The sequence below is a fragment of the Carlito syrichta genome, unplaced genomic scaffold (assembly GCF_000164805.1).
Source record: "Carlito syrichta isolate Samal-C Ts95f unplaced genomic scaffold, Tarsius_syrichta-2.0.1 Scaffold315562, whole genome shotgun sequence".
Taxonomy (NCBI): Eukaryota; Metazoa; Chordata; class Mammalia; order Primates; family Tarsiidae; genus Carlito; species Carlito syrichta.
The window spans coordinates 412,787-440,328 of NW_007259658.1; the positions used below are offsets into that span (position 1 = coordinate 412,787).

The following is a 27,542-nucleotide window of genomic DNA, read 5'->3' on the forward strand; positions in this document are numbered from 1 at the left end:
CAATTTCTAGTTCTTTCAGAAATCGCCACACTGTCTTCCAAAAAGGTTGCACTAGTTTGCTTTCCCACCAGCAATGTAGAAATGTTCCTTTTTCTCCACATCCTTGCCAGCATCTGTTGTCGTTTGTTTTATTAATGATGGGCATTCTTACTGGGGTTAGGTGGCATCTCAATGTGATTTTGATTTGCATTTCTCTGGTGATTAGTGAGCCTGAGCACTTTTTCATGTGTCTGTTGGTTGCCCATATTTCTTCTTTTGAGAAGTGTCTTTTCATATCTTTTGCCCACTTTTTAATGGGGCTGTTAGTTTTTTTTCCTTTCAGCACATTTGAGTTCTTTGTAGATCCTAGATGTTAGGTCTTTGTCAGACATGGAGTTGGCAAATATTTTTTCCCATTCTGTGGGCTGTCCCTTGCTCTCTTGATGGTTTATTTGGCTTTGCAGAAGCTTTTCAGTTTGATGAGGTTCCACTTGTCTATCTTATCTCTTATGGTGTGGGCACTTGGGGTTTTGATCAAGAATTGGTTTCCAGTTTCAATATCCATAAGGGTGTCTCCTGCATTTTCTAAGGTTCTTATAGTTTGAGGTTTTATGTTTAGGTCTTTGATTCATTTAGAGTTGTTTTTGTGTATGGTGATAGGTAGGGGTCCTGTTTCAATCTTCTGCCTGTGATTAGCCAGTTTTCCCAGCACTATTTACTGAATAGGTTCTCCTCTCCCCAGTGGTTGTTGTTGGAAACTTTGTCAAAGATGAGTTAGTTGAGAAATTGAGGTTTTGCTTCTGGAATCTCTATCCTGTTCCATCGGTCTGTATGCCTGTTCTTGTACCAATACCTGGCCGTTTCGATTATTGTAGCCTTATAGTAATGTTTGAAGTCTGAAAGTTTGATACCTCCTGCTTTGTTTCTTTTGCTAAGGATTGTTTTCACTATTGGTGGTTGTTTATGTTTCCATATGAATTTCTGTGTTGTCATTTCCCAATCTGAGAATGATGTTGGTAATTTAATGGGTATTGCGTTGAATCTCTAGATTGCCTTTGGTAGGATGGACATCTTAACAATGTTGATTCTTCCAATTCATGAGCATGGAATATTTTTACATTTGTTTGTGTCATCTTTGATTTATTTGAGCAGTGTTTTGCAGTTTTCATTGTATAGGTCTTTCGTTTCTCTGACTAGGAAGATGCCAAAGTATTTCATTATTTTCGTGGCTATTGTGAATGGGATTGTGCTTTTTATTCAGTTCTCTGCCTGCTTGTTTTTGCTGTATAAGAATGCGACTGTCGTTTGCACATTTATTTTGTACCAAGAGACTTTGCCAATGTCCTTTTCAGTGCAAGCAGGTTTTTGACAGATTCTCTTAGATTTTTGAGGTATAGGATCATATTGTCAACAAAGAGGAATAACTTGACTTCCTCCTTTCCTATTTGGATACTCCTGATTTCCTTCTCTGGTCTAATTGCCCTAGCTAGTGCTTCCAACATAATGTTGAACAAGAGGGTTAAGAGTGGGCAGCCTTAGCCGGGCTCGGTGGCTCAGCCTGTAATCCCGCGCCTTTGGGAGGCTGAGGTGAGTGGATTGCCTGAGCCCGTGGATTCGAGATCCACCTGGGCAGCGAGACCTCATCTCTACAATAAATCAAAAAAATCAGCCAGGCGTGGTAGTGCATGCCTGTAATTCCGGCTACTCGGAAGGCTGAGGTGAAAGGACCGCCGGAGCCCAGCAGGTCGAGGCTGCGGTGGCCGGGAGTGGCCACTGCACTCCAGTCTGGGCGACAGAGTGAGACTCCAACTCAAAAAAAAAAAAAAAGAGTGGGCAGCCTTGTTCCAGTCTTCAGGGGAAATGTTTCCAGTTTCTGTCTGTTTAGCAATATGCTGACTGTGGGTTTATCGTAGATGCTGCTTACTGTTTTGAGGCATTTTCCTTCTGTAACTAGGTATTTGAGAGTTTTTTAATCAAGAAGTGATGCTGGATTTTATCAAAAGCTTTTTCTGCATCTAATGATATAATCATGTGGCTCTTGTTTTTACATCTGTTGATGTATTTCATTACATTTCTGGTCTTGTGGATGTTGAACCAGGCTAAATATTTTGTTGTGCATTCCATTTTGGTTCTTGTATTGGCATTTCAGTTATACTTTTTGCAGTTTTAGTGGTTGTTCTAGGAATTGCTATATGCATTTTGAACTTACCACAATTCACTTAGAATTAATATTGCACTACTTTACCCCACATATATGAAATTTGTAACAGCATTGTTTCATTTACCTTACCTACTATTCTTTTCTCTATTTTTGTCATATATATTGCAACTATATTTATTTTGAGCCCTGTAATATAGTGTTAACATTTATTTATTTATTATTATAAAGATGTGGGGTACAATTCAGGGTTAGGTATACAAACATTGATCATGCAGGTACCCTTGTTGATGGGGTATGTCCCTCCCTCCCCTAGCAGTTTCTCTCAACTGTCAATCCCACCCCCTTCCCCTGACAGTTTCCCACTATTGCCAATTGCTTTCTTATTGTATTATAATTGTTCAAGGTCTGCTTATGAGTGAGAACATATGGTACTCTGTTCTTTGTTTCTGTGATAGATCACTGAATATGATTGACTGAAACCATCCAAGTTGCTGCGAAGTCTATGTTTGTCCTTCTTTATGGCTGCATAATATTACACTGTGTATATGTACCACATTTTAAAAAATCAGCATTTATTTTAATATTTAATTTTTATAGAAATTAAGAGACTAAAATAAAAATATAATCTGTTATATTTGTAAAAGTACTTACCATTTCTGATAACTTTTATTCTTTACTAATAGAGCGAAATTACTATATAGCATCATTTCCCTTCATCTTGAAGATCTTCCTTTACATATTACTTCTATTGCAAGTCTGCTGTTGATAAATTGTCTCAGTTTTTGTGTATTTGATAATGTCTTCAATTTTAATGGTACTTTTTTTGGTTACAGAATTATGAGTTGACAATTTTTTTTTTCTTTTGGCATTTTAAAGATGTCATTCCATTGTTTTCTGTATTCCCTTGTTTCTGATGAGAGGCCAGCCATTATTCATTTCTCTGTAACTAATGTGTGCTATTTTTCTCTGACTGCCTTCAAAAACTCATCAGGAGTTTGACTATTAACTGTCTATGTAATGTTTTCTTTGTATTTAACCTTCTTGGGGTTCATTGAGTTTCTTGGATTTTTGTCTTTAGATTGTAAGGGTTTGCGTATGATGTATCTAGGTTGTTTTCATCTTGTTTTGGATTATATGACCTTCTTGAATATTTTTTGACCTTCTTGAAGTTTTTAGTTTTTTACCAAATTCAAAAAGTTTTTGGTCATTATTTCTCAAAAAATTTTTCTGCCTTGTTTTCTCTTATTTCCTTCTGAGACTCAAGTTACCTGTGTGTTTGACTGCTTGATATTGTCCCACTGATTTCTGAGATTCATTCTAATCTCAATCTTTTTCTCTTTCTTCTTCTTCTTCCTCTTTTTTTTTTTTTTTTGAGTTGGAGTCTCACTTGGTCGCCCAGACTGGAGTGCAGTGGCCGCTCCCGGCCACCGCAGCCTCGCCTGCTGGGCTCTGGCGATCCTTCTGCCTCAGCCTTCCAAGTAGTCGGAATTACAGGCATGCGCTACCACGCCCGGCTGATTTTTTGATTTATTGTAGAGATGAGGTCTCGCTACCCAGGTGGGTCTTGAACCCGCGGGCTCAGGCAATCCACTCACCTCAGCCTCCCAAAGCACGGGATTACAGGCTGAGCCACCGAGCCCGGTTCTTTCTCTTTCTTCTTAGTTTGGGTTATTTTTAAATTGATCTCTCCTCAAGTTAATTACTGTCTTGTCATCTCTGCTCACCTTGCAATTTTTTCATTTCAGTTATTATATTTTCTAGCTGTTTCTCTAGCTTATCCCTCCAAGAACCTGTAGGTCCCTATACCTTCCACTTTGAAAAATTGGGATATCTAGATTATACTTCAGAGCCTTTTCTCTTTGTTCTTTTGCCTCTACTCTAAAACCATGCTGCTTCCAAATTTGGCAAATATTTTGAGGAAGAGACCAGCTGTAGGTTTGTGGCAGACCCTATTCCTCCAGTGAGACTTTATTCCCTAAATATTGGGAGACTACAGATTTCAGCCCTTCTTATAAAATCTCTCTAGTCTCCTCTGTAACCTCCAAACTCAGGAAATATGCTATGGGAGTCTAATGAAGTTTATTAATTGTGATGTCAGTCTTCTACAATTGCCAAAAGCATTGCTGATTTTTGTTTTTCCCTAGCAAAGTCCTTCTACTAGGCAAAACCAAATCTTCAGCTTGTGTTAAGAATCAGCAGTTATCCCTAGGGAAGAAAATGGCTGACAACTGCTTGTTTATCTTAGCAGGGCTCTTGCCTTTTTGAATGTTAGGTGCTTTTTTGTGCCCACATTGCTCCAATGTTTTAAAAAATGTATTTCTGCAATTTCTATGATTTTAAAAAGTTGTAGCATCAAGAATAATGATCTGCCATGACTCACTACATCCTAATTGGTATTGGAATTCCCTACAGTCATTTTTTAATATACAGAAATAATTACTTAAAATGACCTATTTAATAGTTCCTGCATAATCTGACTCTTCCCTGCATCTTCAGTCTTATCTCATGTTTTCCTTAACCACTCTGCTCCAGCCATGCTGGCTTTTATTTAGTTTTTAAAATTTTAAAATTTTATTTTAGAGCTGTGGGGTACAATTCAGAATTAAGTATACTAGTGGTCATCGTTCAGATAAAGTTTAGACCTCCCTTTGGTTCCCACTTTATCTGTTTGAGATCAGGTACCCTTATTGATGTGATATGCCCCACCCATCCTCTCCTGGCAGTTTCCTGCTACTACCAATCCCTTTCTAATAGTATTATGATAAATGTTCAGGGTCTACTTATGAGTGAGAACATATGGTACTCAGTTCTTTGTTTCTATCAGCACAGAGTGTTTTGCATTCTATTCCAACCCCTGAAATACTCCCCCACCCCTGCTTTGCATGGTTAACTCCTCTCATCCTATAACTCCCAGTTCAATTCTCACTTTCCAAGAACCCTGTCCCAACTTCTCTGGTCAAAGCCCCAATTATACATATTCACATTATGTACCTCCCATCCATAGGACTTACCAGAGTTGCAAGATTGTGCTTATTAGTGTAATCATCTAATTAAAATAAGAGGTCAGGAACTATACAATATTTTGTTCACCATTTCCCCCAGCCCTTAGCTCAGGACCTGGCATATAGTAGGTACTGAAAAAAGTTAAGTGAACAAAATATTTATGGTGAGAAATATAGTGTCAGAAGTCTTCCACTAGTGTCTGGTTAGTATATGTTTTGTATGACCATTGATCTCTGGGTGGTAGACAGCAGATATGTTGATACAAGGATCATAGGTCTTATACAATAACTTCTTTCAACAAAAAACAAAATAAAATAAAATCCAGAAAACAGACATGAATAGCCAATTGGTTCATGAACATAGAAAATCTTGTTGCAAAACGGTAGCAATAACTGATACAGTTTGGGGTGGATACTGCTGTGGAGAATGACATTTTCATAAGGATGTCCATACCCACCCCCAGGATAGTGTAGTGGTTGTGAAAGAGGGATATGTAGAGATTAATTCTGATGTTATGACATCCCAGGAACATTTTCAAGAGATTGAAGTCATCTTTAAGATAATCTATGCTAGTGTTTGACTCAGGAAAGGTATCTCTGGTGGTTGTATGCTCAAAGATTTCATGTCAGATATGAGGCTAACAAAAATCTTGAGAGACTGGATATGTTCAACCCTTGAACATTTGATAGTAGCCAGTTAGGTAGGTATTATGGAAGAGGTAAAGTACATATCAACCCAGTAATTGTTCATCTTGCTAAAGCATCTTACTAAAGAAGAGGTTCCAAACATTCTCTGCATTCTAGGATTGTCCGAAATGTTAGTAGAACATGACTACATGCAGGTATCTACCTGATTTTTGTACAAGCTCATCTTTATTGGTTATAGCTGAGGCTGAATGACTATAAATAAATGGCTAATACCTAGACCTGAAATGTTCCCATGCTAGGACCACTAATGTAATGCTAGATGCTGTAACAAATAGATCTCCAAATATTTAATGTCTCAAACAAGACAGAAGCTTAATTTTCACCCAGATGACAAATGATGGGAATTTTTGGTTGGCAGGTGACTTTTCTCCAGTATAATGATTCAGGGACTCAAGCTATGACCATGTCTTGGGGTCTTGTCACCATCTGCATTTATCCATAGAAGTGGTAAAATAACAAGGAAGGGGGTATATTTGCTTTTTTTTTTTTTTTTTTTTTTGGGTTTTTTTTTTTTTTTTTTAGTTGGCATCTCACTCTGTCACCCAGGTTGGAGTGCAGTGGCACACTCCCTGCTACCCCAGCATCGACCTGCTGGGCTCAGGCAATCCTTCCGCCTCAGCCTTTCAAGTAGCCAGAACTACAGGCACGTGCTACCACACTGGCTAATTTTTGATTTATTGTAGAGATGAGGTCTCGTCAAGTTACCTAGGCTGGTCTCAAACCTGCAGGCTCAGGCAATCCACTTGTCTTGGTCTCCCAAATTGTTGGGATTACAGGTTGAGCCACTGAGCTCGGCCAACTACTATGTTTTATTGAGTCCTTACTAGATCCGTATGTTTGCTTTTTAAAAGCCTTGGTCTAGAAATGGTGCATATCACTTCCTCTTACATTCCATTGCTTAAAATTCAATCATATGGCGACACTTAGCTCCCAGAAAGCCTGGAAAATGTAGATTAGCACTTCACTGAATAAGAAAAGGAAATAGATTTGTGTTGAGTAACTAGCAGTATCTGATATAACCACTTTGTACACTGTCTTCCAATAGAGTTCCAGAACCCAGTAGTTTTGGTTGCTTTGTTTTTAAGAAACAAGAACCTTGGAAGAAGATACCTACTTTTCTATGTGTTGGCTGAGTTTCCATGTCTACCTCAACTGATTTAGGTTGCATTAAACTGAGAGAATTGTCATAGGTGCCCCACTTTTATGCTTAGAAGACAATTTTGGTGGTCAATAGCTGTCATTTCCACCAAGGTAATTTAACCTTAACTTGGATCATGTTTTAAGAAGCAAGTTCATATTCTAAATTGCCTGGTGCACTCTATTTCAGTAAATGGTCCACCATACTCTTAATGCTCAAAATATAATAATCTTTTATTTCATTCTTTCCTTCACTTCCCACACCAAGTCATATGATTTAGAACTCTAAAATATATCTCCAATCTTTCTATTTTTATTCATTCATTCACACAGTCACACTGTCACCATTTTAAGCTTGTGTGTGTGTGTGTGTGTGTGTGTGTGTGTGTGTTTACATAAACATATTTGTGTGGTAAGTTCCTATTATTAATAATTTATTAATGTTCAAATTCACCAGATACTTTTCTTCATCATAACTGACCTCTCCAGTATTTATCTTACTTTCCTGAAATTATTTCTGGCATTTTTCTCACTTTCTTGAAACTTCTTGGAGTTTTAACAATGGTATTCTATTTATTATTTATGTTTATTTCAGTAGCTTTAGAGGGTACAAATGGTTTTTGGTTACATGAATGCATTTTATAGTGGAAGAAGTCTGGGCTTTAAGTGGGCCTGTCACCTCCACTAGTGCACATTGTACTTGATAGGTGATCTTTCATCTCTCCGCTCTTCCTATTCTCCCCCTTCTGAATCTCCAATGTTCATTATACCATTCTATATGTCCTTGCAGACCTTTATCTTAGCTCCCCTAATAAGTGAGAACATGCAGTATTTGGGTTTTTGTTCCTGTATTTAACAATGCTGTTCTAAATAGGCTTTTCTCCACTTCTCTGGAGTCTCTTCTAAGTCTTTCTGAAGGCTGTTCTTCCTTCTCCCATTTAAAAAAATGTTGGTATTTCCTTTTTCTCTTTTTCTATACAGTTTCCTGGCATATACCTCCATTCCCATTGATTTCACCTACAATTTACATGCTTACAATTCCCACATCTATTTATCCAGTTCAGACCTCTTTTCTGACCTCAAATCCTGACTATACAACTGTTTTTGAAGGAGCTCCACCTTTATGTTCTACAGGGACCTCATTTTCAATATGTTCTAAACTGAATTTATCAGCATTTCCCATCACCAAATTTGCTTTTCCATCTGTCTAAAGTCAGATTTCCTAAAATCTGAGCCCGAGATGGAAATACTTATTCAAATTACTTATTAAGAAATGCTGTCTAATGAACATTTGTATATGTAACCCTAAATTGTATCCCACATCTTAGAAAAAAAGAAATGCTTTCAAGAGAAAAGAGTGAGGTAAGCAAGAAAGGACAGGGGTAAATGCTAAGAAAATATTTAATCTCAACTGGAGACAGCAACAGTGTGACCTTTTAGGGAAATGCTGGAGCATCAGTTATACCATGAGTCCCACAAGGCTCGGGAGCTGGACTTTTTGTACCATCCCCAGTCGGTCAGTTATTGTCTATGGTCTTTGGGTGGGGCCTACCCTCTCAGTGGCTCACGTATTGCTTAGGCTCTAGGACAGTTTTCCTGAAAATAGTGTAACTGAGAATTATCAGCCAACATTCATATCAGTTGAGAGATGCATGGCAAAAAGCATATGGGTGGAGCACCAATATATTCACTAGTACGCCATACCTAAATTCCCTATATTAATGTATAGCACCATCTACCCAGGCATCCAAGTAGAAATCTGGAAGTAATTATGGAGTCTTTTTTTCTGTCTCATCCCCCATTTAATAGTAATAATAATAGATGACAATTATTGAGTGCCCATAATATAAATTTCAAATTCCACAGCATTGTTCTTAAAGTTACATGGGATGTGATCCTTGTCCATTTTTCCAGACTGGTGTTTCGTATTCTCTTCCTCGCACTCTGTTCTGGCCACTCAAAACCTGTTGCAGTTCTGCCAACATAAGATGCTTTTACTCTCAGCTCCTCCTATCTTGTCACCTTCACCTGGTCAATTCTTACTTGTCTTTCAAGACAGTACAGTTATTATTAGGAAAGCCTTCTCTGATTCCCTAGGCTGAATTAGATACTCAACGTTTGAGCTCTCTCAGTATCTCATGCAAAATACAATTGTCAGATCACTTGTCTATCACCTCGCCATTGAATGTGAGCTCTTCCACGACAGTGCTTTCATCTTATTCATCTCTGTTTCTCTAGCATGCAGTCCAGTGCCTTAGATGTCATGGTCATATACTAGATGTTTCTCACATTAGTGAAAAAATAAATGTATGTAAGGGGAAAGTGTAGCTAGAATTCTAGATATGTCTTCTGAATCAACTTTTGTAAGGTCTAGCCTGATGTTTATATGGGGAAATTATTTTAACAGGTGGTGGATAATTAAATAATTACAGAAAGACAACCTATTCTACCTTTTATTGTACCTACCCTTTTCTGTCCTCTTGGGTTACTGAGCTCTATCTCAGTAGGGAATCTCAAAGGAATCAGGGAGAAAGCTGTAGCTACAGCATTCACTTTTACGTATGCCAAAAGGAATCCTTCTCTGAATTGTCCTCTTTGGCCATTGCATTTGTTTTATATTGCTTCTGTAACAAATTAGCACAAACTTGGTGGCTTAAAACAACACCAGTTTATTATCTCACAAGTCTGTAGATAAAAAGTTTATGCAGACTCAGTTGGGTGCTCTGTTTAGCATCTCACAAGTGTGAAGTCAAGGGGTCAGTTGCACTGGGTTCTAATCAGGATCCTTTCAGGGTGGGAGTGGATCATTTCCAGGCTTGTTCAGGTTGCCAGCGGAATTTAATTCAGTGCAGTCATAGGGTTGAGATCCCCATTTCCTTGCTGGACGTCAGCTGAGGATGGTTACCAGCTTCTGCAGGCTCCTTGGGTCATTAACTTCTTCCTCTGTTTTCAAAGCCAACAATGGCATGTTGAATCCTCATACTCTGAATCTCTCTGACTCATCTTCTGCACCTTTTTCTGCTTTTAAGGGCTTGTGAGATTAGATTAGGCTCACCCTGAGAATATCCTTTTTGCCATATAACATAACACTATCACAGGAGTACCATTAGAGGTTGGAGATCATGGCAGTCAAAATTCTGCCAAACACAGACACCAATCATAAGAAGGGTGAAGGAAATGTTATATGCCCTCAACTCTGGTCTCCAATTGAGATGAGACAGCTGTGACTCTCTTCTCTCTCTTCCATTTCCAGATTAAGGACTTGCGTCATGAGAATATTAACCCTTTGTTGGGCTTCTTCTATGATTCGGGGATGTTTGCCATTGTGACAGAATTCTGTTCTCGAAGGAGTCTAGAAGACATACTGATGAATCAGGATGTGAAACTCGACTGGATGTTTAAGTCATCACTCCTGTTGGATCTCATCAAGGTTAATGGAAAGACTGAGAAAATCTTGGATTTTTCTCATAGATTAGAACTGTAATATTCTGGGATTTTTTTTTTTCCTCAGATCATTTCCTCCATGTTCCTTCACGAGAGGTATTTCCCTATCAGCATTCTCACAGTCCTTTCATCCATATCTGATACTGATACAGAAAGGTTTTGCCTGTCACCCACCCCATCTGAGGGCCAGATTTTTCTTTACTTCCTGTTGCTATTGAGCACCCTTCTGTTTTAAGAAATCCCTTCTTCCTTCCTATTTCTCTGCTTTATAGATGTGGCAAAGTGCTCTTTCCCATATTCTTTGGTGGTGCTTAGCCCTATCTCCTAGCTTTCACCTTCTAAGAGGTGGCTTAGGCTAAAACTATGTCATGGTTCTTTGCATACTATAGATGTGGATATAGAACTAAGCATCAATGGAAAGCCAAAAGACCATTGATTCTATCAGACAGCACCTTCATTCTATGAGTCAAAGACTACTGACAGCCAAGGAGGTTTATGGATGAGTTTATGGAAGTGCTTCTAGGAAGCCCATAAATCAATGGAATTATATGGAAACTGTGTGTATGTGCTTTTTTATGGAACTGATCTGGATAATCAATAATTTGTTGAGGTTATTGCATATTGATCACAGTCTTAGCTTTTGTGTGCAGGTCTAACCCTTTTCCACAGGGCTTGAAAGGGAAAGACATTATCTAATTCCAATTGCTTGTAAGGTAGGTATGATTATTTTCCTTTTACAGAGGCTCAGAGAGGCCAAACGAGGTGCACTTTGTTATATAGTGTCCAGCATACATAGTAGGTATTTAATAAATGTTTCTCAGTCAACTTTTTAAAATCTTCTGATTCTTGTTCTGGTACTTTTTCTACTCAGCCTGTAAGCAAAGCTTAGTGAGTTAAAGGAGAAGCCGCTAAAAGATAGTCCTCTCAGACCCAAGATAAATTAAATTCTAGTATTAGACAATCTGAGGGAAATCGTGCCCACTGTAGACTCTACTTAGAAGTATTGAAAAGTGAAGACTATCCAAGAGCACAAGATGTAAAGCAGCTACACAAAATGGATATCAGGCTGCAAAATAGAACCAGATACTTAAAAGGACTCTTAGCACAAACAAACAGTTGTCAAGTGACTGTACTAGAATATGGATGTATTAATATGTAGAATGATTAAACCCATCTGATCGAGTCCTGATAGATCACATTTGAACATCATGTGAAGGCTACCAAACAAGCACAGAGATCAGTCATACTCAGCTTTTTTTTCTTATTTTTGGTTATCTATTTTTAATTACAAAAATAATATATTTAATTTAAAAATCAAATGATATAAATATGTGTTGGAAAAATACTGACATTTACTCAACCCTCTTTCTTCATATCTCCCAAAGTTAACTATTACTAACAATTTGGTAATTAGCCTTGTAAGTCATTTCATGTATATTTACATACATCATAGATGACTTTTTTGTTTTTAAAAATATACATGCAGTCACATAGTTCTGCATCTTACTGTTTTCCATTTACTTTAGGGCTTAGAGTTATTTCCATATATGTACATACAGATCTATCTTTTTTTTGGCTTTTACTTATTTGTTTTATTTATTTTTTTGTGAGGAAGCAGGATTTATTGAGAGGATAGAATATTCCATAGTGCAAATGTACCACCATCTAGCCAGTCCCTTGATATTTAGTGTATATCTAATTGAATACTATTATAAAAGCAAAATTGCAAAAGGTATTCTTCTATTTTTTTGTGTGTGTATATAACCAAACATTTCTCTGAAGGAGAAGCAGAATTCCTGGATCACAGGGTATACGTTTTAAAATTATGATAGATATTGCCAAATTGCCCATCCAAAAGTTTGTACCAGCTTCCATTTCTGCCAGTAATGGATGAGAGAGGATTAGACCTTTTGGAGAAAAGCAGAATCTTCAAATGCCTGGCAATTATATGTGTATGGATCTATCCTGCGTCTGAAATGTCAATAAATCTCCCAGCAACACATAGTTCTCTGTACACACAAGATATGATTCTTCATCAAAGCATAAAATGTTAAAACTAGAAGGGACCTGAAAACCAGTTTGTGTTGTTGAAGGTTTGCTTTGCTTGCATATAAGAGAAAAAGGCTGAATTCTATATTATAAAAGCTCATGTCATTAACAATCTCAGAAAATGGCACTAAAAGCACAAAATAGTTAGATAAGTTGCTAAATAAATCTTGTTATATCACCTGCAGGGCATGAAGTACTTACACCACAGAGAGTTTGTTCATGGGAGGCTAAAGTCTCGAAACTGTGTGGTAGATGGGCGTTTTGTACTAAAAGTGACAGATTATGGCTTCAACGAAATCTTAGAAATGCTGAAACTCTCAGAAGAAGAACCTTCTGTGGAAGGTAAGTAATGAATTGAATTCTGATGCATACAAGGTAACTTGAAAGTTCAAATGAAAATATGCAGTGAATTAAAAAGCCTCAGGCTGATTTCAACTCCCCACTTTTGTTGAAAATTCAGCCTCATTTCCAAGCCAAGGGACTTGAATGAAATCTGCCTGCTGTAACCTTAGCCCAGCCTAGCCTTCTGAACAAAGCCAGTGTAATAAATGTTCATTTCCTGCTGTGGTAGGATTAGGCTGTATTATTTGGAGGCCCCAGCAGTCCCTGGAAAAACTTGCTGTGCACTAGGCACACAGTAGGTGCTCAATAAATACTTGTCAAATTGAATAGAGGTAATTTGGAAGCTGTATCCCCAGAAAGTACATTCTAGAATGGATGTTACTAGAGCATACAGGCACCGTCTCTGTCAGAGAGGAAGAAACAAGGAGGGGGCTCTCAGCAAATAAAAACTCTATACGTTGTGTGGGAGGCTTCAGACAGAACTATGGACTTCTAGTAAATAAGTAGGCATGACTGTCAAACTCAAATAAAAATAAAGAGACAAATTTCTAAACAAAATGTTTTATTAGGGAAAACAGAATTGCAAATCGGATTATACACACAGACTGGGGTGGTCTTTTGTATATCCAAAGAACAAAGAAATGTTAGGGGTTTCATTAGAAAGAGAAATGTTATATATATTTTTTGAAAGAAAGCTCATTGGCACTAGCAAAGTTTTTGGGAGTAGGCAAGCTCTGATTGGTGAGTGACTGCAGTAGGTAAAATTAGTCTTAGATCACAGCAGTTTGTTTCAGTAGCTACTAGGTGAAACTGGTCTTAGAGTTATAGAAGGTCATTTTGGCAGCTGGCTTGTGAGGTAATTCCTGGGCAGGCACTTGTGCCTCAATCTTTTTCTTTTCCAGTGTCTTGGCTCTAATTTCATTGGGTATGATAGGATAACTCCAATTCATATAATCAATTTCCACATCTGTAATGTCCATTTTGTGTTTTGTCTTCTGTCTAGTGCACCAGGGCCAGCAATAAACAGTGCTTGTAGGGGTCATAGCAGATCAAAGAAATAAGAGAAGGTGAATGGGTGAAAAGCAGGGGAAATTAACTGATGGAAGAGAGGGAGAAAGAAAAAGAGAAACAGAGAGAGAGAATGAATAGGGCGAAATACATACAGAAAACTTGGACATTAAAAGTTGTAGCCAATATTACAAGGGTGAAGAAGAGAGATAGTGACACACACACACACACACACACACACGCACACACGCACACACGCACACACACAGAAACAAACAACCCCTGCAAAACAAAGGGAGAGATGCAAAACTACAGCATATGTTCATATTCTTAAAAGAATCGTTGGCATTATAAGTTTAAAACTACTGACTTTACTACATAAAAGAGGAATGAAAGACACAGAAAGAGACACATGCATGGAAAGACAGACAGCCTAGTCATCAGTGATACCATCTTTACTCTTTACAAGACTTGTGGAATACTGAACTTTAGGGAGTCATCTAGTCCAACTCCCTCATTTTACAGATGAGACTATTGAGGCTCATGATTTGCTCAAGTCCTGCAGCCACTTCCTAGCACTAGGACTTCAATTCAGGTTTTCTGAAGCCTTGACCCTACATTGTAGACCTGGCGAGTACTTAGCATTCTCTCAAAATTAATCATCTATAAAAGATAAAACACAATATCTAGCTTCCCAGAGTTCCATTTAATTAAGATTGACAACTTTCAAACTTGAGAAAATCTAGTCTTAGAGTAGATAAAAGATAACTACAGTGGTTTTTGTTTGTTTCTGTTTTTGTTTTTTTTTTTTTTTGTGGACTGTCTCTGTCTCTCCCTCTTATCATTTCACTTTACTCTCCAAATTGCAGTGGCAGTTTGGATATTCAGTCCATTCTTCACACACTGCAGCCAGAGGGAACTGCAAATCTGATCATGTTACAACAGTGTGAAATCCATTGAGTGGCTTCCCATTGCTCTAAGGATAAAGTTCAAATTCCTTTACGTGGCTTATGAGCTGAACCCTGCGTGGCCTAGGCCTTGCCGACCTCTCATGCTAACCACTCCCTCCTCTGTCACTAAATTCTGACTGTGCTGGATTCCTTCCAATTGTTTATTTACACCAGGCTCTCTCTTTTTTCCAAATCTTCACACAAGCTGTGTCCTCTGCCTGGGGCAGTTTTCTCTTCCCACTCTTTTACACACTCTTCTGGATCTGGCTAAACTCTACTTCTTCTTCAAGGCTCTATTAGTACTACCTCAAGACGCTTTCCATGACCCCCTACACTCAGCTAAGTTGCCCACTTCATGATCCTGTAGGGCTCTGAACTGTGCTGTGATACCATACTTTGCTAGTATTACTTGTTTAATTAGCTTTCTCTCTCCAATCAAACTATAAGCTCTCTGAGGGCAGAAAACAGGGTTGCTTCTCTCAGCACCTTCCACAGTGTATCTGGCAGAATAAATATTTTTTGAGTCAATGAATGAACAAAGTAGAATGAAATGAGACTTGCCTCCCTACCTCAGATGATGAGGTTAACAGAATTTTATAATCGAAAGGCCTTTGGAGGTCATTTGGCTCAACTTCCATTTTACACATGGGAAAACTGAGGTTCAGATTTAATGGCCAAACTGAGATTTTGAGCCCAAGTCTCTTGACTTCCACTTCAATATTCTTTCATTCTACACCAGTCTGGCTCTCAAGGGGTGACTTTATCACCTCAGCAAGGCTCAGAGCTAGTACTGGCTCCAGCAAATACAAAACAAGCCAAAGTAATTTTTCTAGTTTTTCTGAGAGTTGAAGCCTAATGGTAGTTAGTGGCTCTTACTTGGTTCTGGAGTGGAGTTGAGAAAATGGGGGTGGGTTGTAAGTGTATTCATTACTGTCCACTCTCAATTATATAAGTATAGTGCAGAAAAGGCTCATTTTAGCCATTAACAACATACATGTAAGTACTCTCTGCAAATACTATTTGGTAATGATTGTATTTAATCACCCAGCTTTTTACCAGAGAGTTTTGCCCTCTTTTCCCTTCTTGTGCTTTTAAATGTGCAGTGAGAGAGGATGCCAGGAAGAAGCAAGCCGCATACCATTTTTCTCGCTCCCAAATAACTACCCCTCTTCTCTCCTGCAAAACCATGGTATCTGAAATCCCACAGTCAGAAATTTATTCCTTTGACATTTAATAATTCAAATATCATTCAATCTTTTCAGTTGTACTTGTAAATACTAGTCCTCCTAGGCAGGGAGACATAGGAGCAAAACCACTACGGTGAGTATATCAGTGACGTTCATGGAAGTAGGTGAGTGGTGGGTGGAAGGTCAGAGTGGCTGGGTGGGGGGGACAAAGGCTAGGGACCCTTGCAGAGCACAGAAAGAAGATGGGCATGTGATCGGCGGTGAAGTTAGAATTTATTTTCACCATTTTGATCAGGATTGTCTGATAATAAGAATTTCCAGGGTGGGTTTTTCTTTCTTGGGTTTCACTAACACACCAAATAATCTCTGACCTTTCACCGTTTTCTTGCTTCATAGAATCGTATCCCCTGGGTTCCCTTCCCAATACCCAAAATTTAACAAGATGAAAAGCTAGTCATCACTTTCCCCCTGACACTCTCACCCTTAGCAGATATTCTTCTCTAGTCTCCCTATCTGGAGGTCACCTTGTTGTTTACTCCAACTTTCTCTCCTTCACAATGTGAAGTAAGCTTATTCCCAGCCCTGTCACATCCTTCTCCATTATGTAGCCTTCCAATGTATCTGGTTGCCGGTCCTGCTGCTTGCTGTCCCTACCCCCATTCAGGCCCCTTTCACCTCGCTGCCAGCTCTTAGTGCTATAACTTCCTAGTTGGTCTCCCTGACTCCAGCCTCTCTCCTTCAACCCAGCTTGTGCAGGTTGCCAGATTAATCTCCCCGAACACGGCTTTCATCAAATCCCTCCCCAGCTCCAGCACCCCCACTGTCTTTTGTATTCACTCCAAATGCCTTCATTTGGCTCTCAGGGCCTCTCACCTTCTGCCCCCATTCTTCCAGCCACCCTCCCTTCCCCACTTCATCAACCCCATTTCTCATTTCTCATTATCCCTTAACAGAGCCCTTCTCTTCAGTCAAGCTAATCTGCTTACCACCCCCCACCACCTGCAATTTGCTCCTTTCTGCCTCTTGTTCTTTTGCACATACTGTTCTTTCTCTCTGCAAAGCCTTTACCCTCTCAGCTCCAGAAAGCTGCATCCTTGACCTCCTTAACAAGCGCGTTTAAGGTTTAACTTTTCCAGGAAGACTTCCTGGATTAATTTAATCAGTTCAATTTTTTATTCGTTTGAACCTGATGAAATTGCCAATATCCAATCACTTTTGACAGAAACGACAATTTTGTATGATTCAACTTAAAACACCCTCTCCCCAACTTTTGACTACTCTAGTTATATCATTACAACATATTTCTTTATGTATTGCTTACCGTGACCACCCCAGAAAAATTTCTGACATTCTGACTGCCATAAACTCTTAAGGCAGAGATAATCTTTTGCCCCCCATGGGGCCTGAAACATGGCAGAGCACTCAGTAGGTGTTCAATTTGGGCTTTTTATGGAGTCATTTCCCTATACTATATAGTGGCCCTCATCACTATCTTTCTTGTATTGCATTTAAGGTGCATTTCTGTCTTGCCCACTGGTCTGTGATCTCTTCAAGGGCAGAGACAAGGTTCGATTCATCTCTAGCACCGCTCCTATACCTAGCACAGTGCTTGGTGCATAGTAGACTCTCAATAAATATTTGCAGAACAGAGTTGAAGGAATTGCTGCACCTTTTTGCACTGCAAGGAACAGAGAAGGCCTGGGGATGCTCTAATCCTTTTAGAGAAGACCTAGAGAAACTTGTGAATCTCTGAGCCACGGCACAGTCAATTACCAGACACATATAGATCTCAGCAAATAGCAAATCCATGGCAACCAGTCTGGCAGTGTACTTGCCTTTCTCTGGAAACCTGCCAACTACTTGTAGGCTCAAGAGAGCAAGAAAGCAAACATCACATAGTTTCTCTACTTCAAACTTCTCTGCCCTTCCCCACACCTTTGCTGTGTCTGCCTGCATGGTCCTGGGGTGGGAAGAGTAGTATGTTTTGTGTGTGCAATTCCTTAGATGAATAGATTCAGACCCAGGGGAGCACTAGAATGCCTGTTTTTCTAATAAAAATATAAAGCGGTCAATAAAACAGCACCCTCAAAACCCTTGAGGGCATTGCAGATGTTGTCAGTTAATCCTCTCTGCATTCATTACACAATGCTTTCTTTTCAGAGTTGCTATGGACCGCCCCTGAACTGTTGAGAGCCCCGAGGGGCAGCAGGTTAGGTTCTTTTGCAGGAGACGTCTATAGCTTTGCCATCATCATGCAAGAAGTGATGGTCCGGGGCACCCCATTCTGCATGATGGATCTGCCTGCTGAAGGTAAGCGGGAGGTGAGAAAAGGACCTCCGGGGACCACCATGACCTAGATCATAAAGCCAGCCCAGGCTGTCATGATTTCCCAGAGCAGTGTCTGTGCTAACAGCCTGCTAACCTGCAAGCAGCTCGTGTTGTGTTCAGATGGGACTTGGAGCCAGACAGCTTTAGGCATCCAGAAGAAATTCCCCCATCCAAGAAGCTGGTTCTTTTTCTTTTTCTTTCTTTCTTTCTTTTTTTTTTTAGAGTTGGAGTCTCACTCTGTCACCCAGGCTGGAGTGCAGTGGCATGCTCCTGGCCCCCGCAGCCTCGACCTGCTGGCCTCTGGCGATCCTTCCATCTCAGCCTTCCAAGTAGCTGGAACTTCAGGAGCGTGCTACCACGCTTGGCTAATTTTTGATTTATTGTAGAGATGAGGTCTCGCCAAGTTGTCCGGGCGGGTCTTGAACCCGCAGGCTCAGGCAATCCACTCACCTGGGCCTCCCAAAGTGCTGGGATTACAGGCTGAGCCACCGAGCCCGGCCGAAGCTGGTTCTTTATCAAACTGACATAAGCCAATGGCCCATAGAACCTGTTTCAATTCCTTTTTCTTTTTAAAAAATTCCATGGTCCCCGCTACTTCTTTGAGACATTCCTTGTCAAGTATTTTAGTACCTCACATGATGTTCCTGTGACATGCTGCAGGCTTCCATCCTCACCTCCCATCAAAACATGTGTCTATCAGGCAAGATTTATCAATGGATGGAAAAAATCAGTGGGCAGAAGTTTAACAGGAACAGGATATTTGCATATTCTCAAAGTATGAACCCATAACATATTAGTTACAAATGGAAAAATTGTAAGCTTACAAGTGGAAGATCCTGCAGATACTACCTTAACCAAGTGATCAAGTTTATCAGTAATAAGGTATTACCAGTAATAAGGCACATTGACATTGTGTACCCCTTGACATGATGCACTAACAAGGGCACAACATCACTTCTGTGGTATTCTTGCTAAACAATGCATAACCTCAACCTAATAATGAGAAAACTTCAGGCAAACTTAAGTTGAGAGACATTCTACAAAACAGCTAGTCAGTACTCAACCAAAGAATCTAAGTCATGAAAGACAAGAAAAGAATGAGGAGCTGTCACAAATAGGAAGAAATCAAGACACAACTATTACATGCAATATGGGATTTTGAATTGGTTTGTAGGACAGAAAAAGGACAATAGGGGAAAAGTGATGAATTTCAAATAAGAACTCTAGTAATAGTGTTATACAAATGCTAATTTCCTTTGTACTATAGTTCTATAAATTATTAACAATGGAGAAGCTGAGTGAAGAGTATACAGGCAATTGTCCTATTTTTACAACTTTTCTGGACATTTAAATTTATTTTAAAATAAAAGCTTTTAAAAATGAAAAAAGAAGGAAAAACAAAATCCATTTAGCTATCCTTTGTTCCACTCAGAGTCCCATATTACTCTTTTACTAAAGCTCTCCAACTGTTTCCTGCCACTTGTTAAATGAAAGCGAGGCTTCTCACATGACATACAAGACCCTTCACAGTTTGGCTCCTTGCCACCTCTCTAGGCTTATCTTCTGTCACTCCCTGTACTCCAGCTAAACCTTATGACTGACAGTACCTTAAAAGCACCATGGTCTCTCTTACCACTGTGCCTTTGAGTGTGCTGTTTACAATACCTGGAATTCTCTCACCTCCTCCTCACTTTGCCTTATCCAACTCATGTCACTTCCTCTGGAAAGCCTTCTCTGATTTCTTCAGTATGGGTGAGGTGCCCCATCTCTGCTCACCTGTTCCTATTGTTTGTCATTGTTTATCTCAATCAGACTGTAAGATTCTGGAAGGCACATGCTGTGCTTAACAGAAAGGTGACTGACTCATTCAACTTGATGGTGTTCAGAGAAAGGGACAAGGGCTCCTTCTGCTAGAGAGTGGATGGTACAGTCACATTCCAAGGGGTTCATTCCCATATAATCTATTGCATTGAGAGCAGAATGCTGCAATGGAGAAACAATTACTGGTACAGACTGACCTGGGTTAAAGGAGCAGAAGGTGTGACGTCACAAGGAACTGAGACATCAGGCAAACGCTGAAATTTTTTCATGGAGGCAAGGGGCACTTATTAGGGTATGAAGTATGAAGCAGCACTGTTGGTATGTTAAGTGCACACTGGTAGGGCAAGCAAAGTTTGGTTCATGATGAGGACATCAGAATTGTGGGTGGTGAGGAGGGGACTAAGGATGAGAAATGAGCTTGAAGAGACAATCAGGAGCCATGTTGAAGAGCTTGGATTTTATTCTGTGGGTAATGAAGATTCGTAAAAGGCTTTTGAGCAAGAAAGGGTCATGGCCAGATCTGTATTTTAGTAATGTCTTGGGGTTTGGAAAAGGCTAGGCTGGAAGCAGGGAGACCAGTTTGAAGTCCAGTGTGGGCTACTCGGAATATTGAGGGCTAATGATGTTCTCCTGCTGCCAGGGAGTTTTCTCCCTTTGTAAAACAGTCAGTCTGGTTGATTTAGATCTTTGATCACTAATGGTTCTTGGGTCTGAATAAGGCGTTTAAGAACTCCCAGATGAGTCCTAAGGTATTTGGTTGGAAGCAAGACAATGTGGTAGATTGAGATTGCCTGGGTTAAATTCAAACTCTGTCACTTACTAGTTACTGGTCATGTGACTACTTTGGGCAAGTGACTTAATCTTTCTGTGCCTCAGTTTCCCCAGCTGTAAAATAAGAATAAGAGTGCCTACCTCATCTATTTGTAGTGAGAATCCAATGAAATAATGCACGCGAAGTGTTCAGTCCATAGTCTCGTATAGTAAATGTTCCACTGAAAGTGGGGATCATGGACCAGCAACCAGGAAGATCATGATGAGGCCTTGAATTGCTTAATGCAGTTTTTAATTCCTTTTGCGTAGAAGCGAGGCAGGGTCCAAATACTGGACTTGGACTGAGACTGGGTCTGTAGGGAGAGCTCAGTGGGTATGTTGTGGGGATTGAAAGGTTTAGATGATGTGGGGGCAGGTGAGAGGAACCAGGTCACTGAAGTTACAGTATTAGAATTGACATCAGAGAGGCTGCATCTAAAACCTGGCAGTAGCAGGATAAAGCCGTGCCTAAATGTTACCAAGAGTTCAATTGAATTATTTCTAACCCCCTCTCCAATTGCCTGATGCAGCTTTTGCTCAGATACAATCTATACTCAGGCCCTTCTGTGTTATCTCCTGATCCATCCCTTTCTTGGCTAAAACTCGGTTATCTTTTTCAAATCTTGGTGATTTTCCATGATTTGTAAATCTTTTTCTTCTGCATCTGGACAGAAATCATAAACAGACTTAAGAGGCCTCCTCCTGTGTACAGACCAGTGGTTCCTCCTGAGCATGCCCCTCCAGAATGTCTCCAGCTGATGAAGCAGTGCTGGGCTGAGGCTGAAGAACAACGACCAACTTTTGATGAAATATTTAACCAGGTAAGGACTCCAAATCTTATCATCGCCCAGAAGCCATCCTAAATCCAGCTTACCCAAGGTTAACTCCTTGTGTCCTTGTCATGTTGTGGAAAAAACCTCTTGCAAGGGGTAAGGGTACTCCTCTTGGAGTAGCAGCCTGAGGATGGCTACTTCAAGGCCCTTGGTATTGGAGCATCATCAGCACATCCTCCAAGAGCCCAAGTGTTGGATCTGGTACTCTTCTGTGTCTGAACCTTTGTTCCAATCATCCACAACCTGGCCTAAGCAATATTTCAGAGATGGAATTGAACCACCAGGCATTTGCAATGCAATGGAATTGAAACTATTAAAAGATGAGTATCATGGTCATGCCATGATATCGGTGGCTCACGCCTATAATCCCAGCACTTTGGGAGACTGAGGCAAGAGGATTGCTTGAGTCTAGGAGTTTGAGGTCAGCCTAGGCAACATAGTGAGACCTCGTCTCTGAAAAAAAAAAAGCTGGCTATGGTGGTGCACACCTGTAGTCCCAGCTACTTAGGAAGCTGAGGAGGGAGGATTTCTTAAGCCCAGGAGTTCATGGTTATAGTGAGCTATGATCATGCCATTGTACTTGAGCTGGGGACAGGGTGATACTTTGTCTCAAACAACAACAACAACAACAGCAACAGCAACAACAACAAAAAGAAGTTGGGTATCATGGTATAGATGGGGCTTCTCACAGAGCCATGTTTGCTTTGGACATCTCAGGGAACTGTGATGAGTGTACCATTTGGTTGATGCCAGGTTGTTTTTGGAAAATCAGAAAAAATATGAGGTGTTTGCAAGAGTGTTTAAGATGGAAGAAAATGCAAATGAACAGTGCAAAATGCAGGAGATTCCTTAGGTTTCCAGGGAACTACTTGAAACAATGGGATACACGAAAAGTGGTAACCTCTCACCTTAAGATACTGAATTTCTAAAGACGTTGATTCTTTCCCTCAAGGTGGGGATTGAAAAGGGAGTAGAGGAAAACAAAAAGTAAACCCTGATCAGGAAGCTATGGTGCAGTTCCTATGTTAGAGCAGGCAGGTAAGAGCTTTGTGGAAATTACAGGACACTGAAATTGAGGGTGCTCTCCATGAATGCTGTGTCAGCTCTGGCAGAGAGGCTTTTGAACCTGGCTGGAGTACAACACTGAGATGCTTTATGAGTGGCAGGTATCTGAGGCGGAAAAAAGAAAGAGTTGGATTGAAAGCCTGAGGGGCTCTGCTTATGAAGTCATCCATGTCCCCACCTAACAATGCCTCCATTAGCCCAGTGGAGTTTTTTGAGGACACTCAAACAGGTGTTCAATAGTATGGAAAAGGCAAAGGACCATGAAGGTCAAATTTCTAAAAATTTACCGTGATACAGGAGAAAAAGCACTTGCCCTCGTGTTGATGCTAGAGATGTTATTTCAGAAGGCAGCAGGGAAGCCAATGATAGATAGGAGGAGTGCACATCATGAGTCTTTCAAACAAGACATTGCTAGGGTTGTCCTGACTAAAATGCTTCAGTGGAAGTTTAGATGATCTGACGACAAGGCTAGCCTTGCAACTTCCTGTAGTTAATCAAACTTAAGTGAGAGGAGGAGGTTAGAGAGGTTTCCTGGGTTGGGCAGTAGGAGGAGCCCAAAGGACCTGAACTGGCTGCTGAGGTTATCCTCGGGACTTTGGAGTACATACAGATATGAGCCAGGTTTAGAAGGAAACTCTTAGTGTTGGTCTTGGGACATTGGGTACTAAGCAGAACATGTGTGCTCAGCTATATAAGAGGGTTCATTGGGACAGAGCCCTAGATGTCTGCTCAGCAAAGTGCTGCCAATCTTTTATTCTTGTGAAGAAAGCCATATGCATGCTGAATATAGTGAAGAAGCTACCCCTCATGATTCTAATGCTATGCCCTGTTTCTGTAGGTAGACAAGGCCCCGAAAGGACATATTGCAAATTTATAGCCCGTAGCCTTTTATAAGGGATCAGGGCATAGAATAGGGTAAAACCAGTTGAATTTCTACATGACCCTGACTGACCTGAAGGGCAGGTGCTAGCGGACACCATGGACCAAGAATATCATGTAGGTATTGAACCCTCTTTAAGAGGTCAAAGAACTTCTCACCGTCCAAGAACTGGCAACACAGTAGCATTTGAGGATAAGGATGATTTAGTAGGTTGATGATCTAGAAGAGTAAAACAGCACTTCCTGCTCTCTTTTCCCTTACCTCACCCACAACTGGCCTGGGTTCAAGACCAAATCCTGTTGCCTTTGAAGTGGCTATTATTCATGTGATTGCATCTCAGAACTGAAGGATCCTACGCAGAGCACCTTTGCTCAGATTTGAAAGAACCAGGAGAGCAGGGGAAGAACTACTAGCAGAAGGCAGGAAGAGCCCTGTGAATGGGCCAGGGTGACAATGAGGGTGGGTGGTGAATTTCTATTTATATCTGTGTTCACCTTTTCTGCCTTGGTATTTTAGAGGACATAATATGTGATAAGGTGGTTTGCTCCATCTTCTTTGCGTTTGGGGAGAAAGCACCCCCTGACTATTTTTTTTCTGTTTTACTTCCAGTTTAAAACTTTCAATAAAGGAAAGAAGACCAATATCATTGATTCTATGCTTCGGATGTTGGAACAATATTCTAGCAACTTGGAAGATTTGATCCGGGAGCGGACTGAAGAGCTGGAAATTGAAAAACAGAAAACGGAAAAGCTTCTAACACAGATGCTACCACTGTATGTGTGAACACCTGAGGAGTGTGAATCCTTATAACAGTGTGTTCTATTAGAAAAAGACTACCCATCAACTAACTGCTCCCTCCCTCTGTCCTGCACCCTCTGTCCTCCTAGTGGGTTTGAGTCACACCTTCAAATCAAAGTAGAATTGGAAAACAAGGGAGCAAAGCACACATCCTAATTTTCCACTACCTGTGGATCATACTGGTCATTTAAGTTTTTGGTACCTTGGTTTTTCTATATGTCGTTTTGTGGCTTTACCAGGGGGTTGACCAATTAGAAGGAAGGCAATTTTTTGAGCTCCTTGAGGAAAGCAGTGAGGTTGTTTTTTTCCAGGTCTTTTCCTTCCTTAGTTGAAAACGTTATCTGTTGTTAGGATTCCCAGATTTTCCAGGGAACCTTATTATGTTATAACCTGATCTTCTAGGAGATAACTGGGGAAACCAGTTTCATGAAAAGGCAACCCCCTGGGAACATTCCCTAGTGGCTGAGATGGACATATAAAGAACTGAAAAAGACTCCATGAAGGCACACACCAGGTCTGTCTGTTCAGTGCTGTATTTCAGAACCTGGCACAGTTCCTGGCACATTGTAAGCACTCAATACATATTTGTAGAATGAATGAATGAATGAATGTTTTCATCCAGGTAACATTTTCTTCCTCATCATTTACTTGGTAGTGATTTTTAGAGAAATTGTGTTCTAGCAGGTGTATGTGACATGAAGGGAGGCCAATGTCCTCTTAAGAATAGCTGTGTCTATTTTTTTCAGATCAGTTGCTGAATCTCTCAAAAGGGGATGCACAGTTGAACCTGAGGGCTTTGACTTGGTCACCTTGTACTTCAGTGACATTGTGGGCTTCACTACCATCTCAGCCATGAGTGAGCCCATTGAGGTGGTGGATCTTCTGAATGACCTGTACACACTTTTTGATGCAATCATTGGCAGTCATGATGTCTATAAGGTAGGTTAATTAGCAGAGTAATATATTACAGAGTGAAATTTTTATATGAGGCTTATCTAGGTGCATTCTAAAACTGAAGGAAATAATTTTATAGAATGTTGTTATTTAGGAATAAAAATTTGAATGGTACACCCTTCCATTGGTATTCTATTGGAAAGGTCAGATAGAATGCATATAAATTTCCCACTTTACAAAATAACAATTTTCAACCCAGCAAAAGACTGCCAGTCAGATTTCTTTTAAGCTTTTTTTCCCCTAGAATTGAAACCAGGAATTTGAAGCCAAGAGACTTTTGTACTACAGTGGCTGAGTACCCATAGTTTAGGCAGTATTATGCTAGGCACTGAAGGGGACAAAGAAGTATTAGATTTAGCCCATAGTTGTTGACTGCTAGAGAGTTAATCTTGGTCAAGTTTGTGTAGATCTTATACATGCTATTACAATTTGGTCTCCTCCTTTAGGTACTGTTTTTATATAGGAGAGAACTTGGCATTACATCAGGCAGCTATTAGACCTGAGGTTCTTTTGGGATTGCTACAGGGTAAACAAAAGCCCACCTGTTGGTCTGGGGAAGTGATTAATTTTGAGGTTGCAAGTCCCTGCTCTCACCTTCTCCCACTCCTCCAGCCTGTGAATTTCTTTTTTCTTTTTCTTTTTTTTTTTTTTGTGTTGGCGCCTCACTCTGTTGCCTAGACTGGAGTGCAATGGCACACTCCCGGCCACCACACCCTTGTCCTGCTGGGCTCCAGCGATCCTTTCGCCCCAGCCTTCCAAGGAGCTGGAACTACCGGCGAGCGCTACCATGCCCGGCTAATTTTTGATTTATTGTAGAGATGCGGTCTTGCCAAGTTGCCTGGGTGGGTCTTGAACCCGTGGGCTCAGGCAATCCACTCGCCTTGTCCTCCCAAAGTGCTGGGATTACAGGCTGAGCCACCGAGTCCTGCCCAGCCTGTGAATTTCAATTTTTTCTGTCAAAGTTTGCAGAAGATGAGTAGAGAATAGATGACTGCTTTCACTCATTTTGGTGCCATGATTTCTTTCTTTCTTTTTTTTTTTTTGAGTTGGAGTCTCACTCTGTCACCCAGACTGGAGTGCAGTGGCACGTTCCTGGCCACCGCAGCCTCGCCCTGCTGGGCTCTGGTGATCCTTCTGCCTCAGCCTTCCAAATAGCTGGAACTACAGGTGCGCGCTGCCGCACCCAGCTCATTTTTTATTTATTGTAGAGATGAGGTCTCGCCAAGTTGCCCGGGGGCTCAGGCAATCCTCTCGCATCGGCCTCGCAAAGTGCTGGGATTACAGGCTGAGCCTGGCCGGTGCCATGATTTCTTACCTTTGTTTTTATATGTTGTCTTGTCTCTAGGCAAATAAAGTAAAAGACAAAAAATATCATAGCTGTTCAGGGATATTTCCATGCTGTCTGCATCGTGGATACTTGTCTTATTTATGGAGAAAGATGCCCCTGGCATTTCAAACTTTAGACAGCTCCTCTGTCCCAGGACCAGGTAGAGCTGGAGAATGAGTAGCTCCATTCATTGCATCCTTTGCAGTAGTCTGAAATGTTCTAGCTCTCAAATCACACACAGAGGAGTGTGTTTATCTCAGATTAGACAGGGCCCTTCCAGGTCAGGTAGAGAGCCTCAGGGCTAGGCCAAGCCACCTAAACAGGGCTCAGAAATAAACATCATACCTGTCAATCAGCAGGAGCTGCAAGCTAATCAAGAAGCACACATGGAAACCGTGGTGCAGGAAAAAATCCATGGAATTAGAGTACCTGTCTTAACTTGTTGAACTCAAGCAACCTGAAGAGAAAAACAAATCACTGAAAGCTAATTCAGTTGAAACTAAAATCAAAGATGATTCAGCATGGGCAGTAACACAATTACTGGTTTAATCAACCCAGCTGATTTTGTTCAGACGATTGTTGGGGGGGTCTTAGAAATGAGGCCATCAGACATTTTAGTACTTCATGGTTGTAGTAGGGAGTTAGCAGGTTGTTCCCAGGACAGAGCTATACGATTCCAAAAATGAAATCTAATTTTTCAGTCCTGTTATTAAAAACAACACAGTGCAAAGAAAATAAAAATTGAACCAGCAGTGAATG

At 40.5% G+C, this 27,542-nt stretch overlaps 1 protein-coding gene across 1 annotated transcript in view; it reads left to right on the forward strand.

The window, feature by feature from the left end:
- Positions 1-27,542, forward strand: part of GUCY2F (guanylate cyclase 2F, retinal) — a 118,898-nt gene that overhangs the window by 72,861 nt on the left and 18,495 nt on the right. Inside the window, exons 9-14 of the mRNA XM_008072990.1 lie at positions 10,241-10,417; positions 12,666-12,822; positions 18,128-18,277; positions 21,599-21,747; positions 24,314-24,477; positions 25,249-25,441. Of these exons, the coding sequence (XP_008071181.1) occupies positions 10,241-10,417; positions 12,666-12,822; positions 18,128-18,277; positions 21,599-21,747; positions 24,314-24,477; positions 25,249-25,441 (990 nt within the window). The remainder of the gene's footprint in view (positions 1-10,240; positions 10,418-12,665; positions 12,823-18,127; positions 18,278-21,598; positions 21,748-24,313; positions 24,478-25,248; positions 25,442-27,542) is intronic.